Here is a 15,933-nt window from a genome sequence, read left to right as displayed (position 1 = left end):
TTTGTGTTGCTTTTGCATTTCACATCGCCACGGACGGACGGACAGAGCGAGTTGCTGACGCAAAAAAACGATTCAAAGGAGAAAAAGACAGGGTGACAGAGAGATAAAAAAGAGAAAACGACAGGAAGAGAGAACGAGAGAAAGGCTATTTTCAACGTGACGATGTTGAATTATTTATTTTCCCGCATTTTCCTGGGCGGTGCGCGAGTCCTACGACATCATCGGGAGCACGTGTGTGCGAGGTGGACGGCGGTTTGACGAGCAAACAGTTTTATGATTTCGTTGCTCCACGTTATAGCGGAACAACGATAATGAAAGATTGATGGATTGATCGGCAAAAAACGCCGGAGCCATCAAGCGCATCGCACTGGAACCATCGATGCCTGCCCCGAGAGAATCGTTGTTTTTTTTCCACTGCGAGACGTGGCAAGGCCGGAATCGCAATGAAATTTGATCATAAAAATGTTTAAAAAAATATGACACCATGGCGTGGCGATGGGCTTTCCCGCTTCGCGCAGAAACGCGCAGCCACGAAAACGGTCACCAAAGTGTCCACATTGTGTTGTTGTGTTGTTGTGATTGAAATGTGGCTTCAATTTGGATTGGGCGATGAGTGTGAATATAGTGTAGGAAGCGAGGTGTAGCGCTGTCGTTTAGATCTGCCACCCTTTATGCTTTAATCGGTTTAACTTTTCGAAACCCGTTGCTAGGGCTTGATTGTCCAGGTCTATTATGTTCTAGCACAACAGCATTAGCATTAGCACGCATAGCATTCGCGTGCAAGTAAATTAGGTATCACGATTTATAGCTTTGATCAGGGATTTCAAACTCGCAGCTTGCCAAATTATATTGTGCGGCCCGTGGCCACTTCCACGGTCTATATGTACGTTAAGTTTGAACTTTAATTGTATGTTCTATGTAATTTTGTTCTATGCGTATAGTTATAGTTGGTAGGTTAGGCTTATATTGTAGAGTCGTGTAGACTTAGGGTTAAGGTAGTATAAGTAATGAATAGTTGTATATTTGTGGTTTTTAAATATAAAGTCAGTCTGAAACGTAAACCACTTGGAAGCATACGTATAATTATATGTTGCTATTGAAGATTGGTCGTAGATATTTGACCCTAGTGATCGTAAAAATAAATAAAAAAAACATTATTTCACCATTCCAACACTCACCACATAATGCAGCTTAAGATTTCAGGGTTATTTCGCATTTTTATTTCAAACCCTTGAAACTACAGGTTACCAGGCGCCTCCATCACCGGGTTTCAGCAACGGAGCTGCAAATTTCGTATTCCCGATGTGGCGACCAGTTTAGGAATTGCCTTTACCTCTTTGGCCACTAACACTTGCATCGGTTTTCGTTTGTTGGGAGAAAGCTAATTTTATAAAGCCATGCACCTCCTCATTTTCATTTATTTTTGATCTAGAAAACGGCGAAACCAAAGCGAACTGACAGTGCGTCTGTTTTTGGCTTGTTTTCAAACCCGATTCAAAAATCGTAAGAAAAAGTGCAAAGGTGTCCTTTTAGCAGTCCTTTTGTTTAAAAGAGCTGACCCTCATTGTATAACCTGGATCTTATTTCCCTAGATGAACATTACTAGACTGTAAGAAATCTATCGAATTCAATATCAAAGAGAATGCAAGAGCGTGAAATGCACTCGTCAGTAAGGGCGCAGTTTAACAAAAGTGCTTGGCCAACAGCTTCAACGATTAACTACCCGCCACACACCAACCACTTCAACGCGAATGCGAAACAAACGAATGAAGGCAAGAATTCGGCCACGACACCCTAGGGCCACCCCATGTGTCTGCAAAGTGTCGGTACTTCAATTCCACACTGAAGCACTTTTATTCGTCCATCCGTCCTCATTCCCGTCCATCCATCCATTCACTTGTTGCCTTCCGGGCTCATCATCCGTGTTCCAATTTCCATCCGTTTGCACAATCCAGCCACTTACACTTTAAAATCGTTTCAAAATATTATTCAAAACTTGAAGTGCAGCTGCAGCACCAACTGGCCGCCGCTTGACGCGAGTACAAAACGGTACGGGAACGGCCACCGGAGAAAGGGATAAATGAAGGCAGATATTTGCACTGTATCGCCCCGGAAACACTCCCAGCCACACCGCTCGGGATGAATGCAGTGATTGTTTGCAGAAAGGCTTCATGTTTCGAGTGTTTCTCGCTGCACTTCTACTTGACATCCATGCCCACCATTCCCGTGCACGCTGTCCATCCCCCGGCCAGAATATTCCAGCTGGAGCGAGGGAGAAAAAAATGGAGGAGCAAAGCGCAAGGACAGCAGAAAATAAAACATTCCAAGGCACTCGCGCGGCTCCTCCGGCAGCGACACAATGGCACTACATAGTTACCGATGCCAACTGACCAGCAGAAACGTCCGGACGTGACCGTTTTTCGGGAAGAGTGAACTCTGCTGGACTCCAACTAACCCCCCGCGGCATTTTCGCGCAAAAGTTACTCGTTCGAAGCGGCAGCGCCGAGGTGATTGCAGTTGCCTCGGAGGCCGTTTGGAGAGGGATTTGGGAATGGGACGCATATTTGATGTGTCGGAAGGAGGAGAAAGAGGAGGAGGAGCAGTAAATAGTGCACCAAACAAATAGTGCACCACCGGCTTTCGGTTCGCGCAACGTATCGAGTGGCGCTCCGTATTGATACCACGTCGATTGGAAGGCAGAAAACTGGGCAAGGGGATGGCCCATGGGCAAAACAAAAGCATAAGCCGATTACACTGGCATAAATCACGTTTATCCCGCGATGAAGCACCCACGATCTCGCTGCACCAGCACACAGGCAGCCGCTGCTGCAGGCGGCCACAAGACCGCGCGCGCATTAACTCGTTTTGCTTCTGCTCTCCCCACGTGGTGCTTCATCCGGTGGCCAGCATCGTTATTGGTTTGCCAGCCAGTCGCTTTGGTACTACATTAAGGGAGAGATTTTATTTCTCTCTTCGCTCTCTCTTTCTCTCTCTTACTATCTCTCTCTCTCTCTCTATATATATCTCTTTCTATCTTTTTTAATTTTGGTTTTTTCCGCAACCACCGCTCCACCGACCGGCATTAATTTATTCAAAATGTGAGTCCTACCTTGCGGGCCCCATTTCTTTTCGACACCAACAAAAACGGAACGAACGGCGAGTCGATGCCAGACCAGGCGTGTGCTGGTGGCGTCATTCCCATTTCGTGTATCGCTGATTAGAGCGCGAAGATTTGGGAGCGCTTTCAGAGAGAGGCGCTCGAAAGTTGTTTGCTTGCATCCAGCAGCAGCAGTAGTAGCAACATCAGCAGCTATCTGCACCACCCCAACGTCCAATCAGACATTTAAATGAGTTTATTAGGATGAGATTTTCAAACATTTGCCCCACTCACACAAGAGATGGAGTTTCCGATCTTTCAGCGAACGGTTGAAGCGAGTCCTAGCGCTTATCGGGCTAGTTGGAGTGGCTAGAAAGTTTCTTATCAGAACCTGAACGGAAGAAGCCCATGGCCATACCTGGCATTCCGTCCGACCCGGGTAGCGTACCGTGCTCCATCACTCACACCACACACAGGCCGCCGCGTTTTTGGAAGTCTCGAACTCTCGAGCACCGGCCCCAATTTGTTATCTTAATTAGTGCGATATTTATCTTGTCTACACTGTTTTCGGGGAGTTTTTCAACCGTACAGCGACAGCGACGACGACGACGACGACCTCACCAGTCTCGGGATTCCTCGAGTTTACACTGGATTGCTCGACCCCTGGAGATTTGCGTGGCGTGCGAAAGCCCGTCCGCTTATCGCGCTCGTACCACTCCTGCTGGAATTGATTATCCAGAGCGCAGAGCAATAGAAAGAGAGAGCAACGAGCAGGATCAGGGGCAGGATTTTTCCCCGGTGCAAAAACAGGCCCACCAGCACACTTGGTTTGGTTTGTTTCTTACTTTTTTCCTCACTTTTTACATGCTGCCTTCCGCCAAAAAGCAGCGGAGGAAAATGGGAAAACATTTCTTCTAACCGTCCACAATGAGAGCGAGGGTCCGCCGCACCTGGCCATCGTGCGCTGTATCACAAATCTGCCTGGCCATCCGTGGACCCATTGGCTGGCTTGCCTTGCTTTGCGTGGTGTAAAATGTAAATAAGCGCTTTTTATCGTTAACTTTTGAAAGTTGAATCCTCGAGCATTCAGCGCAGCGAGTGTCACAGATGCGAATGGCACCCGGCAAACACCATTTTGCCAAGTGGCCACTTCCGGGTGCCGCCAGAAGATTGGGTTTTTCTTTGCTCTGTTTGAAGGGGCCTTGGAATAGCAGCAGAGCAAACCGAGCGAGCATCACCATTTCAGTCATTCCAGGTTTTTGGAGCTGGTGAGCTGGGGATGAGCTCGTAAGCACCAGCTCGAACGATCAATAATTTACAGGAAATGTTTAGACAGATAGAGAGAATGGGAAGGAGTGAGATGGAGAGAGAGAGAGAGAGAGAGAGAGAGAGAGAGAGAGAGAGAAAATAGAGATGAAAGCGAAAAAAAACATGGAAAACCGTAACTCAAAGATAGGGAATGGAAAGCATATGATAGCTCGATAGATAGCCACCACAAAACCACGATTCAATTAAAAGATACCGGAGCGAGAACCAGCGATCATACCCACACATGGACACACAACTCATATTTGCTCGTTTCCAACAGGAAAACCGTATCGTCTGTGCGATGGCAGCGATTCAATTAGATTGCTACAAAATGGTTCCTGATTGATCGTTTTCCATCGTTTGCGGAGGTAAATTAAAACCAGATACCACCACTAGCAGCAGCAGCAGCAGCAGCAGCAGTACTAGCGAGGCGACGAGCCGTACTGTTTGTGTTCGTTCATTCCGGTCCAGTTGTGAATCCCGGTTTGTTGGTTGGTTGGTGCCCGGTAAGCGCTGTAAACTATTAAGAGCGGGAGAAAGGGAAAATCCTCAAGGAAGAGTCGAGTAAAGACAATCCTTTCTCTCTATCGTCATCACATCGTGTGCCGTCGTTGTTCTTTCTGGCGAAATCCTCTTATCTTATCGTGAAGGATTAGAGGGGACCCTCTTTGTTTGTGCGACAAGCGACTGTGGGTGGCCATTGCTGCTGCCATGATGTTCTGGAGCAGTTGGAATGCTCCTTTTTTTTGGGGGACAGAAGGCAAATAGGAAATAATTAAATGACGGTAACATTAGTCGCATCCTGCTACCATTCCCTGTCACACCCTCTTGGCCTCCCGGAAAATACTTGGATACTGGTCGTGTGCAACAGTTGTGGGGTGTTCCCAATGTAAGCCAACAACGGCAGCATCTGGGAATGACATCAGTCGAAAAGTCGTCGAGAAGACCAAGTCGAGAAACTCAAAGTCTCGGAATCTCGGAAATTAATTATAAACAATCAATTCGACGACATCAGCGCCCCAACACTCTCACGGCTAGCCAGCATCCCCGAGGAGCATCTCCAAAAGTGAAGTGAAGACTGAGCATCTCGAACATTCGTGCTGGACCTTACAAAATGCGGACTGTCACGGTGGCTCCCTGGGATGGTGAGAACGATCTCTGTGGCGTCCTGTTTCAAAGCAGCTAACATTGCGTTACGTGGTCCTCGAACGAAGGCGTACGAGCAGCGGCAAGTTTTTAATCACATCAAGATGTTGAATTTAATCGAATATCCGGTTTCCTCCGGCGCCGCCGAGCTAGGCCAAGCCTATGCATCCGCGCGTATCCGATTCCAGGAGCCGGAGCACACAGGAGGTCTCATTTCAAATTTGAGGCTTCTAATGAAAGGAAATTAATGGCGCGATCACAGTTGTCGTCGTCGTTCTGCGCTGGTGGCAGCGAAAACTGTGCAATAAACTCTGTAACCACAATGTTTAGACAATCGTAACTTTCGATAAAGTTCGTTTCTTCTCCGGCTTCTCCGGCTTCTCCAGCTTCTGACTCTTCCACTGGCACTCGGGGAAAACGTGCACAGATTGTGAATCGTTCCCGATAGCAACGGGCGCGCAATCGAACATCATTAATCCGAAGCGACCACACCAAGACACTGGGCGAGGTTGAACCGATTTCGACTTTGAAGCCGGAGTTCGGTTCGCGGGAAAAAAGACCGCCCTCCCGCCCTCCCGCCCGTCCGTCCGTCGTGTTCTGGTCACAGACAAAACAGCGCTCTTGCCTATCCGTGGTGTGGTCGAAGTTTTGTCGAACTTTCGCTTAACATTCTGTCTTCCACTTTCCAGCCCCTCACTCGCTTCACCTCACCGCGGCCTGCACTGCCTTCGAGGATCTCTATTATCCCTACGGCCTTTCGTTTCGTTTTCCTTTTTTTTCTCTCTCTCTTTTTTTCTGTTCTGTTTTATTCCTTAACCATCAAACGGTGGTATCGATTGCCGGGTCCCGAGGAGGGTCCGAGAAAAACGGGGGCCAAAAGCAACTTGAAACTGCCATTTTCCGCTTCAACTTTTCAGCAGCTCTTTGTTCGCTCGCTCTCGGTCGCTCTCATCGCAGCCTCCGGTCGGCCGGTCCCACCATCCTTCCCACTAAGTAGAAGATGAAAACACCCAAAGTTTTGTTAAAAATTTAATCTTTTTATTCATGATACCACCCATTCTTTCTTTTCATCAACGCCTCCAGGCAGAAAAGAACGGCGAAGGGAGTGGACCGCGGGTCAGGCGTTAAAGAAATGTAAAGAAGCCAAAGAAAAGCGAGCGAGGAGCGAGCGTCAAAGCGCGCTGGTTCGTTCTGGGAAGAAGGAAGGAAAAGAACGAGAGGTAAACTTCATCTTCTGTCTTCATAAATGGGACGATGGGCTACCACCACCGCTTCCGGCTAGTACTGGGCGGAAATAGAATACAATCTACCGGCGGGTTCCGCGAACCATCAAAGCATAATTTATCTGCCTAAATGTGAAAGCGTCAAGGACCGGGGGGCCCGTTCCCGAGCGGTGTGTGGAATGGGATGGTGAGGGATGAATAAAACAATTACAGCAGCGATGTCACACCGCACCGAGTCGGTGGTTGGACACTAGCACCACCCGACATCCCCCACCGTTCAATGTTTGCCAGTTCATCAAACCCGGAAACGACCCGAGCGGAAAATGGAGACCGATTAAACATTCCGTTCATTTTTCATCGGTTCCCAACCCGGCCAACCGTCCCGTTCCGATGGGATCGTGGAGGAAGTGAAAAAGGGGATTAAGGGAGGTTTTCTTCGGCAGGATGATGGAAATATTGTGAAATCGAGAACCTTCGTCGGTCAAGGGACGATTGTTTCCGAAGCGCCACACCCTCTTTTTCAATGGGTTAGCATTTTTGAGAAGTATCGAAATATGATCAGACTTTCCAGCGAAGGTCCCACGGGTTGATCGGTCGATCGGTCTACTGATTCAACTGATTCAATTGGTAACGAGAAGGTCGACTCTATGGTTGTGCAAGGGATTGCTTGCGCTGGATGAAAGCAGGTTGTTCAAACCGAATGATCTTCAATATTTTGAAGCACTGGTTTGCCGAACGATTAATTCCGGAAGTGAATTTTCTCTGGTAAATACTCTTATCAGTAAGGTACTAGGGAACAGACATTGAAACTTCGTAATGGTAAATGATAGGCAGCCAACTTGCAGTCAGTTGTCTATTAGGAATTTCCATGAATTGATGTTGATTTTTTGGAAGGATTTTAAGGAGGGGAAATTGAAACATTCCCATGTAGCTTCCGATTTTATACCGGCCAAAGCTTCGGATTGTAGGTCAACGAGACAAAGACCAAATTTATGGTACCACCATCAGCGACCTGGCAAGCTATTGTATCAAATATTCTTGGTAATGACGTGGTAGTAAGTATCAAACAGCTCGAATTCTTGGATTTGAGAGCTACAGTAAATAAGCATACCAAGAGCAGTACCGAGAAAAATATAACTCAAGAGAATACTTCAATACACAAACTTTAACCAAAGAACAGCAGTTCACTCGAGAAATTTGTAGTAATCGTTGAAAGAAAAACGAACCTCGAACTGTATGTATCAGTCATATCAGTCCCCACATACGCCTCTGCGTCCTGGAAACTATGCAAAAAAGGACGAAGCCCTCTGGAACAGAGCGCTATGTGGATTGCATTCAAGAGGAGGATTCTCAGAAGGATGCTGAATCAGATCCGAACGATGAAGAATCCTATACAATGCCATGGTATACGACAAGTTATCTCAATGTCAAACATCCTACCCACTAAAGTCTTCTAGTACCGAGAGAAGGTATCGACATTGATGCTGGAATCCTGGAACGTCGAACATCATGAATCTGAATCGCAAGCAGTGGTAGGATCTTCTGTGGCAGACCAAGACCACTCGTCCGTTATACCGCCTGATAGGTAAGTAAGGCACTCCCTGTACGCGGAACTGTCACTGCAGTTATCAACAGAAAGTTCAATCATCTGTTCAGCTTCAGCGTTTTGCTGCGATAGCACCACCAACAATTCCAAGAAGCTTATGATGAATACAAGAAGAACTTCGACATCATCACATTTTACAATAGTCAGAGGGGGCACTGCGCGTACTACCACATCGCCTTAGGTTCAACGGTTCAAACGTTCGTTCATTTCTCTTCGCCCACGAAAGGTAAATTTGATTCGTGCCGTCAATGCGCCCTGATCCTGATTGCATCCCAGCCATCATCAAAAGAGAGATCTCACGGTCACTTTACAACTGGACTTTACTTTCTTTTCTTTTTTTTGTGTTTCGTTGAACGCGCCCCTCTTTTCACCGCGATCCACTGACAGGAGAGATGAAAAGGAAAAGGTTTCACCTGGTGAGGGGGTGCTCGCCACTCGTGCATCGGAATACCGGGATATCAGGACGCTAGGGTGCACTATTAACATTCATGGGGTGTGTCCGATCGTGCGGAAAGGTAACATTACCAACGTCACACATACACGCGCACACACGACTGCCACCTCGCTCGATGCTTTTCTGCACGAATAGAGACGATGACGCTCTGTTGCTGGTGCTGGTGCTGCTCTGAAGGGAAAATGGGAAGCTTTTTTTTTGCTTCTTTTCCTCCGCACGGCACGATGCACAACGATGCAAGGTGTGAAGCATAAATGTTGCATGCAGCAGGGGATAGCAAGGCCAATGGCACCGTGCGAACGTCCTGTTCCGTTCCGTTGCTGTTGAGTGTGTCGTTCGCTGCCTAGCTGGCCAGCTGCTCTGTCAAAGGTACGCATAATCGCATTTCAGCAGGGGGAACAGCAGAAGCAGAAGAAGAAGGTCCCGGTTTTCACCGGAATCCCCGAGGAATGTCTTTTTAGCTGTCTTGCCACGAGACCAACCATCCCGAGTGCAGACCAGAGACCGCTTGTCCTGCCATTGGATGCCAGGAGCAGGAAAGATGGAGACGTTGTTACCCTTTGATTTGCCGAACCCGGAACACGGACTCTCCGGGCTCTGCTGCTATCGAGCAGAAAAGTGGCATCGATTTGACGTTGATGCAATCACCGAGTCTGACGGACGGAGACCAAAGAAAAAAGAAGAAAAAAAAACACGGAGAAATGCATCACCATTTGCTGCTGCCATCAACAGACCGGCGAATGCAATCGATCTCCAGACTCGAGAAAAACAGAGGGGAATGGAAGCCGGACTGCGATTCAGGACGCATGGAGTGATTTTTGGAAAAGAGAGAGACCAGCATGTTTCCGGTGCCAGCGCACAAAATCACGCATCCACCCTTTGCATGCGCCGGATTCGGATAGATCGTTGTATCGACTGTAAAGGAGCATCGCACGCGCACCGCACCATGACATGACTTTTGCACGTTCCCACGCCACCACAAGGATACAAGGATTTTCGATACTTTTTTCGATCCTTTTTCCTTGCCTTTTTTTCTGGCCGTTTTGCTCTCCAGCATCCTCCGTCACTTTGCTGATTTGTCCTCCCGCCAGCCTGGTCTTGTTTTAGGACACGTGTGATGTGTGTGATTCCGCGAACGCGTCGCTATTTAGCGAAACCATTCGCGGGACCGTTCCAGCATGGCGTGACACACTGGTTTTTTTTCTTTCGTGAGTACCGTCTGGCCATCGCAAGGATGACGGGAAAATGCAGCAACGACAAAAAAAACACGGACAAAGAAGAAGCAGAAGAAATCATCCGCTTTATCTCTCGCTTCACGCGTGAATGAGATTCTGATGAACCCGGGCTCGAATTTGGGGGCCCCAAAGCACCCCGAAGTTTCATGCCATGCCATGCCATGCCAGGGCTGCAGCGAATTTAATTAAGGTTACTGGCAGGAAGGAAGACCATCCCTCAACCGCCTCCCGACGCCCCCTCCACTGGACGCCATATTGGACCGGAAAAGATCCTTGGGCAGGATTATTGAAGTCATTTTCCATCGTACAAAGCAACCATCCAAGCGACCTCGATGATGATGCTCGGGGTCGGGGAAGGCCACCCATCTGTATCATATCACACAGCCCGCTGGCAGCACCCGAACCCGAAATCCGCCCCCCCCCCCCCGGGTTATGTTTGGTCTCGTTCGCAAAAACCCCTTTTTTCCGTTGGCTCTGTTGTTGGTACGCTCTGTTGTTGGTCCCCGTGGACGACCGCGACCGCCGTACCGAGGGCTCATGAAAAACTTCATTTGCAAGATCCCAAAATCGATTAAGGCATCCTCCAGGGAGAAGGGCACTAGACTTCCTCGGATTCGGAAAAGACCCATGAATAGCCACAGTATTGCCCCTTCCCTGGGATTGCAGTTGCACACAACGGAACGGAGCGGAACGTAACGGCCGGGCCAGCTCAATCCTTCAACTAGGAAGTGGAATCCCTAGATTGGAGAAGCCTGGATCGAGTCACCTCGATGATTGTTTGGCGTTGGACGCTCTAAATTGCGGTCTAAACGATTCACGTCGCGGTAATTTATTTCTTTTCCTCCTTTTTTTGTTGGGGGGTTGGTTGTGGGTTGTTAAGTGAGAGAGAGAGGAGGTGTCCTTGGACTCGGAGCTGACCATCATCATCGTCCTGACCATCAACCGTCTAGCGATGCGATAACGCTGATCAATCCCCATTCATAACTGCTGTACGGCGTGCTGTACCAGCAGATGGAAATGTGGTGTTTTGTGAAGGGGAAAGAGAAAACTCCGACGGGGGCGGCCAGGTCGAAGCCTGGAGGAACCCGCATTGTCGGATGAATGCGACGCACCAAACCGAAAGCCATGATATCACGAGCCCGGCAACGGAGTATCCTTTCCATTTATTCCACCTCAATCTCTCTCTCTCTCCCCCCCCTTTGGTTGCTTTTCCAGCGCATTAACAGGGAGCTTTTCTTAGAATATTTGGCGCACAATCGGAAGGGTGCGGCGCCGGTGGGGGCGGTCCATCCCTCCAGTGAAAGAGGATTTCGATTTGGATTCACAGAGAACCAGACCGAGAGAAAAAGAGATTGAGAGAGGGAGAAACGGAGGAGACACGCAAAGCCACCGCCATTCACGGTGGATTTGTGTCCTCGCCCCCTCATCCCCACCCCCCCATCCCCTTCCCAGTGGGTTGACTTCCTCGAAATACCACGAAGGATGTGGGAGTGTGTCTGTGTGCCTGTGTGATGAGCCAAATCGTGGCCATCCATCCCACGGAGACGTATTCATTCGTCATCCGGACAAATCAGTTGACAGATCAGATCGGTCCCCTTCTCCCTCCGGTTACGGCGTCCATTGAAAGGACTCGGATCAGTATCCCAGAAAATCAACGGGGGTTTACTGGTTAGGGGGAGGGCTTAAGGGCTGCGGAATGCTGGAATGCGTCACTCACCTAATGGGATCTTCTCGGTCGGTGGCTGTGCATTGGCGTGCACTGGTGGTACGGGCGTCAGACTGCTGCTACCCAGCACCACCACCAGCAGTGCCCCGACTAATGGCACCATAATTGCTGCCGGTACCCGGTACACGCGACCAGCCAGCCGCCGTCGGTCCGATGTCGAGCTGGCCAACGAACTGCTGCTGTTGGTGCTGCTGATGCCGGTGATTAATTCCATAATTATCGCCAGTTTTACTTTCCGCTTCCGCTCGCGCTCCACCGCTGCAGGCCACCCTGTCAGTGACCACCACCAACAGCCAACACTACCACCACCACCACTGGTCTCCGGAGGTGTTTTCCTCCCACGAGATGCGAACCACTTTCTTTGCAATTTCTTCCGGCACTACCTTTTTCCCGCCCACCTTCACTCTCTCTTACTCTCGCACACCGGTGGTCAAACACAGACGGACACACGGACCCAAGGACACTATAGTAAATGGCCACCCAGCCAGCAGCACTCTCCTGGAGCCGGAGCTCCTTCTTTGACTCCCGTTTTTTTTTTTGCTTCTTCTTCTATTCGACCAAGAAACGTGGCGCGCGTTGACAGCTTTGTTTCGCGCTGGCACAATTTATGCGCAATGATTAATGCACCACCTTTCCTTTCCCCTTTCCACGGGAGCTTCACTCGGATGCTGTGATGACAATGATGCGCAGACACCGCACACAGCAGACACTGTTTGCGATACACACAGGACCAGCACACTAACACCAAGCACAGAGCGAGACACCGAGAGGGGAGACACTTTGGGGAGTCGCGCACCGTTTCACCGTTGCAATTTTCAATTTAAATTCAAATTTCTGTTGGCGCAAACCTGCTGCGAGGGGGGGAATTCTCACTCTTGCCCTCGCGAAGGGACCACCACGGAGGGCCACGCTGTCCAGCCGTTCCGTTGTTCCGTTGCTAGAGCTTCGGAGCAGCCGATGGTTACTCTGTTTCGGTTTGTCATCCGGTTAGATTACATTCTGCGCTCAGCACACACCAAGGACACGCACACTCCTGTCACTGCCGACAACCGGCTGCTGCTGCTGGTTGGTTGCTATGACCGATCTAGCGGCAACCGTCACCACCAGGGAGCATGATTCCGCTGGAGCTCTTGTTGACTGAAATAAAAAAAAATGGGGAAGGGATCGAAAAATTGCCTTTCAAACCTCCCAATCACTCACAGATAACGCGCACACCCAACCAGGAACGCATCGTGGGCGTACACGATCGCTAGGAATGCGAAATAGAAAGCTCTCGGTCCCCAAAAAAAAAACAGGGAAAAGAAGGGGCCGCAAACAACGGCACGCTGGCAGAAGACACTCTCGGCTCTCGCGCGGGGCCGGATTATAAATTGAAATCGTAAAACTCGATTCTTTTATCACCCAAACGGGAGCCGGGTTGCGATCGCGCGCCACCATAAATAAGGCACGTCCTGTGTATCATAATAAATCCTTAACGGCATGACATATTGATTTCGTGGCCGGCTGACACCCCCGGTTTTGACGCGGTTCGTGGGTGCTGTACTGTGTGGCCCCTGGATCCGCCATCACGGACGACACAACGAGCTCCTCGAGGACTATGATTTACGTGGGTTCGATGAGGAAAATTACGTGGGAAATCGATATGGCGTGGCGTTCGGTCGCGTTGATTAGCGTACCGAACAGCATCCCCTAAGAGATTCCGCTTCTTGTGACGCAAATCTGCCTGTTTGCGGTGTGCATTATTAAGCAAACAGGACCCAGGGGACCTCACTCGGGGTTCGGTGTCGTCTGTTCGGTCGATCGATCGATCGATCGAAGCTTCTTAGCTCCACGCACACGGTGTACATGCTTAATTTAATAACATTCAATTAACCCCGGGTGCCCCTCCGGTGGGAGTTCCAGTGGCCGCGAGCGAAAACCTCAGTAACTCCGCTCACCAATCCACTTTCGTCTTGCTACCATGCTCCCTTAGCCCCTGGGAAGGGATCGCAAAGTTTGCTTCGAGTAGTATTAACCTTGGTCTCGCGCGTACGTGTGTTTGTGTTGTTGTTGTTGTTGGTGTGATTCATCCACAAAAGTTTTCGCGTCTCCTGGGGGATCGTACGAACACACACGCTTGCGTTGCGAAGGACAATCCGCTGTTTGGCTGGTTCCTGGTGAGCGAACGAGCGAGCAAATTTTCAATCGTTCCGTGGCACTGAGAGGTTACTGAGAGGCGGGGTGACTGGAGCCACCTCCCCGGGGGATGGTGATTTATTTTCTGCGCACAAATAATTTCCAAATTCCATCGACACGGGACCGTTGGCCGTAGTCAGTACACGGTTCGCAGTCACCAAGTTACGCTCGCTCCGTCATTGCGTTTGCGAGACGAACAGCAGCCGACGAAAGGGAAGGAAAAGCGGAAAAAGAAAGCACCAAAAAACGAAGAAGAAGAAGAAGGAGAAGGGAATCGGGATCGTAAGTATTATGCTGTCAACACACTTGCCACAAGGCCACGACACCGCACGAGCAGCAGCAGCAGCAGCAACATGAAAAATGATCGCCGTTTCGGTCCGTTCGGTCGCTCGCTCGCACGTCACGTCAGCGTAGGCACATCGGCGTTGGAGTTTGGCTCATTTTGGCCCCCCGAAGGACACCGTACTCGGCTCGGTCGGTGCCGACACTCGGCCCACTCGGTGTCGGTCTCTTCGCGGTTCACGCTGGGGATGTTGTTTTCGTCGTTTTCGTCGTTCCTTTTTCGCGTGATTTTTTCCCTGACACTCCACTACTTTGGTGTGCCTTTTATCGCACGCACTGAGGATGTCACCGAGTGTCCGGTGCAGTGGACAACAACGGTAACAGTAGCCGCTGATTCTCTCGTTCGCTCGCTCGCTTGCTCTCTCTCTTCATCTTTCTCACTTTGGCTTCCTTAGTAGCTGCACACAAACGTCACAAGACAGGCAACAACACCCAGCTGGTACGTTTTTGGTCCCCACTAGTGGATGCACGAGATCAACGTCACATCCAAAAGTCCACAAACGGCAACCCACACACTGACACATACACGCGCTCGCGGCACACCTTATGACCAGACCGACCAGTACCCGAACCGGAACTTCCCGGAACTTCCGTAAAAGCGCGTCAAGGAAATAACTTTTCTTTGGTTTTTCCTGCGTCCACTGATTGCGAGACGGTTTGTGAGGGCTGAAACGCGGAAAGGGGTGGCGCGGGCGAATGAAAACCTTTTGCTTTCTCGTTGCGTACTTCGAGAGCGTACGTGCCAGCACGCCCATCACGCTTGACGTCTACTTTAGTACTAGTAGCGCTGCGGATCGGAACCATCCGACCAGGCACCCGAAACACACATACACACGATGGCGGTTGACCGACCGGGCAGGAGTCCTGGGCAAAAGGCCATGAGGGCAGGAATTTTACTCCCGCGAGAGTAGCGGATTCGGATTGTACTAAAAACCTTCCATAGCATCCTTGCTGTGGGCCAGCATCCGCACCGCAGCATCCCGTCACGCTCAGTAGGCTACTCTTTTTCTCTCTCGCAATCTCTCTCTCTCTCTGTTTCAGAGCGAGCGAGAGCAAAGGGCACTGTGCATGATGCTGTACACGAGAGAGGCTCCATTTCGACGTCGCGCCAAGGAGCGCCACTGATGGAGATGGAGAGTAGCACGCAACGCGCTACTGCAGAAGAGCGCAGCCACCGAATTCCAGGAGCTCGAAGGGAGCCCGATTCGGTTGCCGAAGTTCTCCCCGGCTTATCCACCCCATGTCCTCCACCCTTCCGGCATGTGACCAGTGAAGGGATGAAGGAAGGCCATGGCCGCATGGCTGTGAGCGAATGTACTTCCTTCTACGGCTTCTCCTGTGTTGGTGTGACGTTGTTTATCGGCATAGTTTAAGTAGACCCGCTAGATGGCGCGACAGCCGTTTGAACTTAACGGATCCGGTTGCCTAGGGAACGCTCCTCGATCCTCAGAGATCCTCCTGATAGGAACTCTATCTATCTGGATTCAGTCGGTATGTTACCGGAAGACGAAGCAAAAAAGATCCTTTTAAGTTGCCATTGCAACGGAAGGCTCAACATTCTAGTGCAATAAGTGAACAACCGGGAGTAATACAAGGTAACCATAGCAACACAAAGCTGCAC

At 49.9% G+C, this 15,933-nt stretch overlaps 1 protein-coding gene across 1 annotated transcript in view; it reads right to left on the bottom strand.

The window, feature by feature from the left end:
- LOC126577144 (glutamate receptor 1-like) overlaps positions 1 to 15,066 on the bottom strand; it is a 76,925-nt gene extending 61,859 nt beyond the window's left edge. The window contains exons 1-2 of the mRNA XM_050238571.1: positions 15,017 to 15,066; positions 11,787 to 12,932 (exon numbers count right to left, since the gene is read on the bottom strand). Of these exons, the coding sequence (XP_050094528.1) occupies positions 11,787 to 12,009 (223 nt within the window). The 5' untranslated portion in view covers positions 12,010 to 12,932; positions 15,017 to 15,066. The remainder of the gene's footprint in view (positions 1 to 11,786; positions 12,933 to 15,016) is intronic.
- Positions 15,067 to 15,933: the final 867 nt, after the last annotated feature.

Source organism: Anopheles aquasalis, chromosome 3 (assembly GCF_943734665.1).
Source record: "Anopheles aquasalis chromosome 3, idAnoAquaMG_Q_19, whole genome shotgun sequence".
NCBI classification, from domain to species: domain Eukaryota; kingdom Metazoa; phylum Arthropoda; class Insecta; order Diptera; family Culicidae; genus Anopheles; species Anopheles aquasalis.
This window is presented reverse-complemented; position numbering and strand designations above follow the sequence as displayed.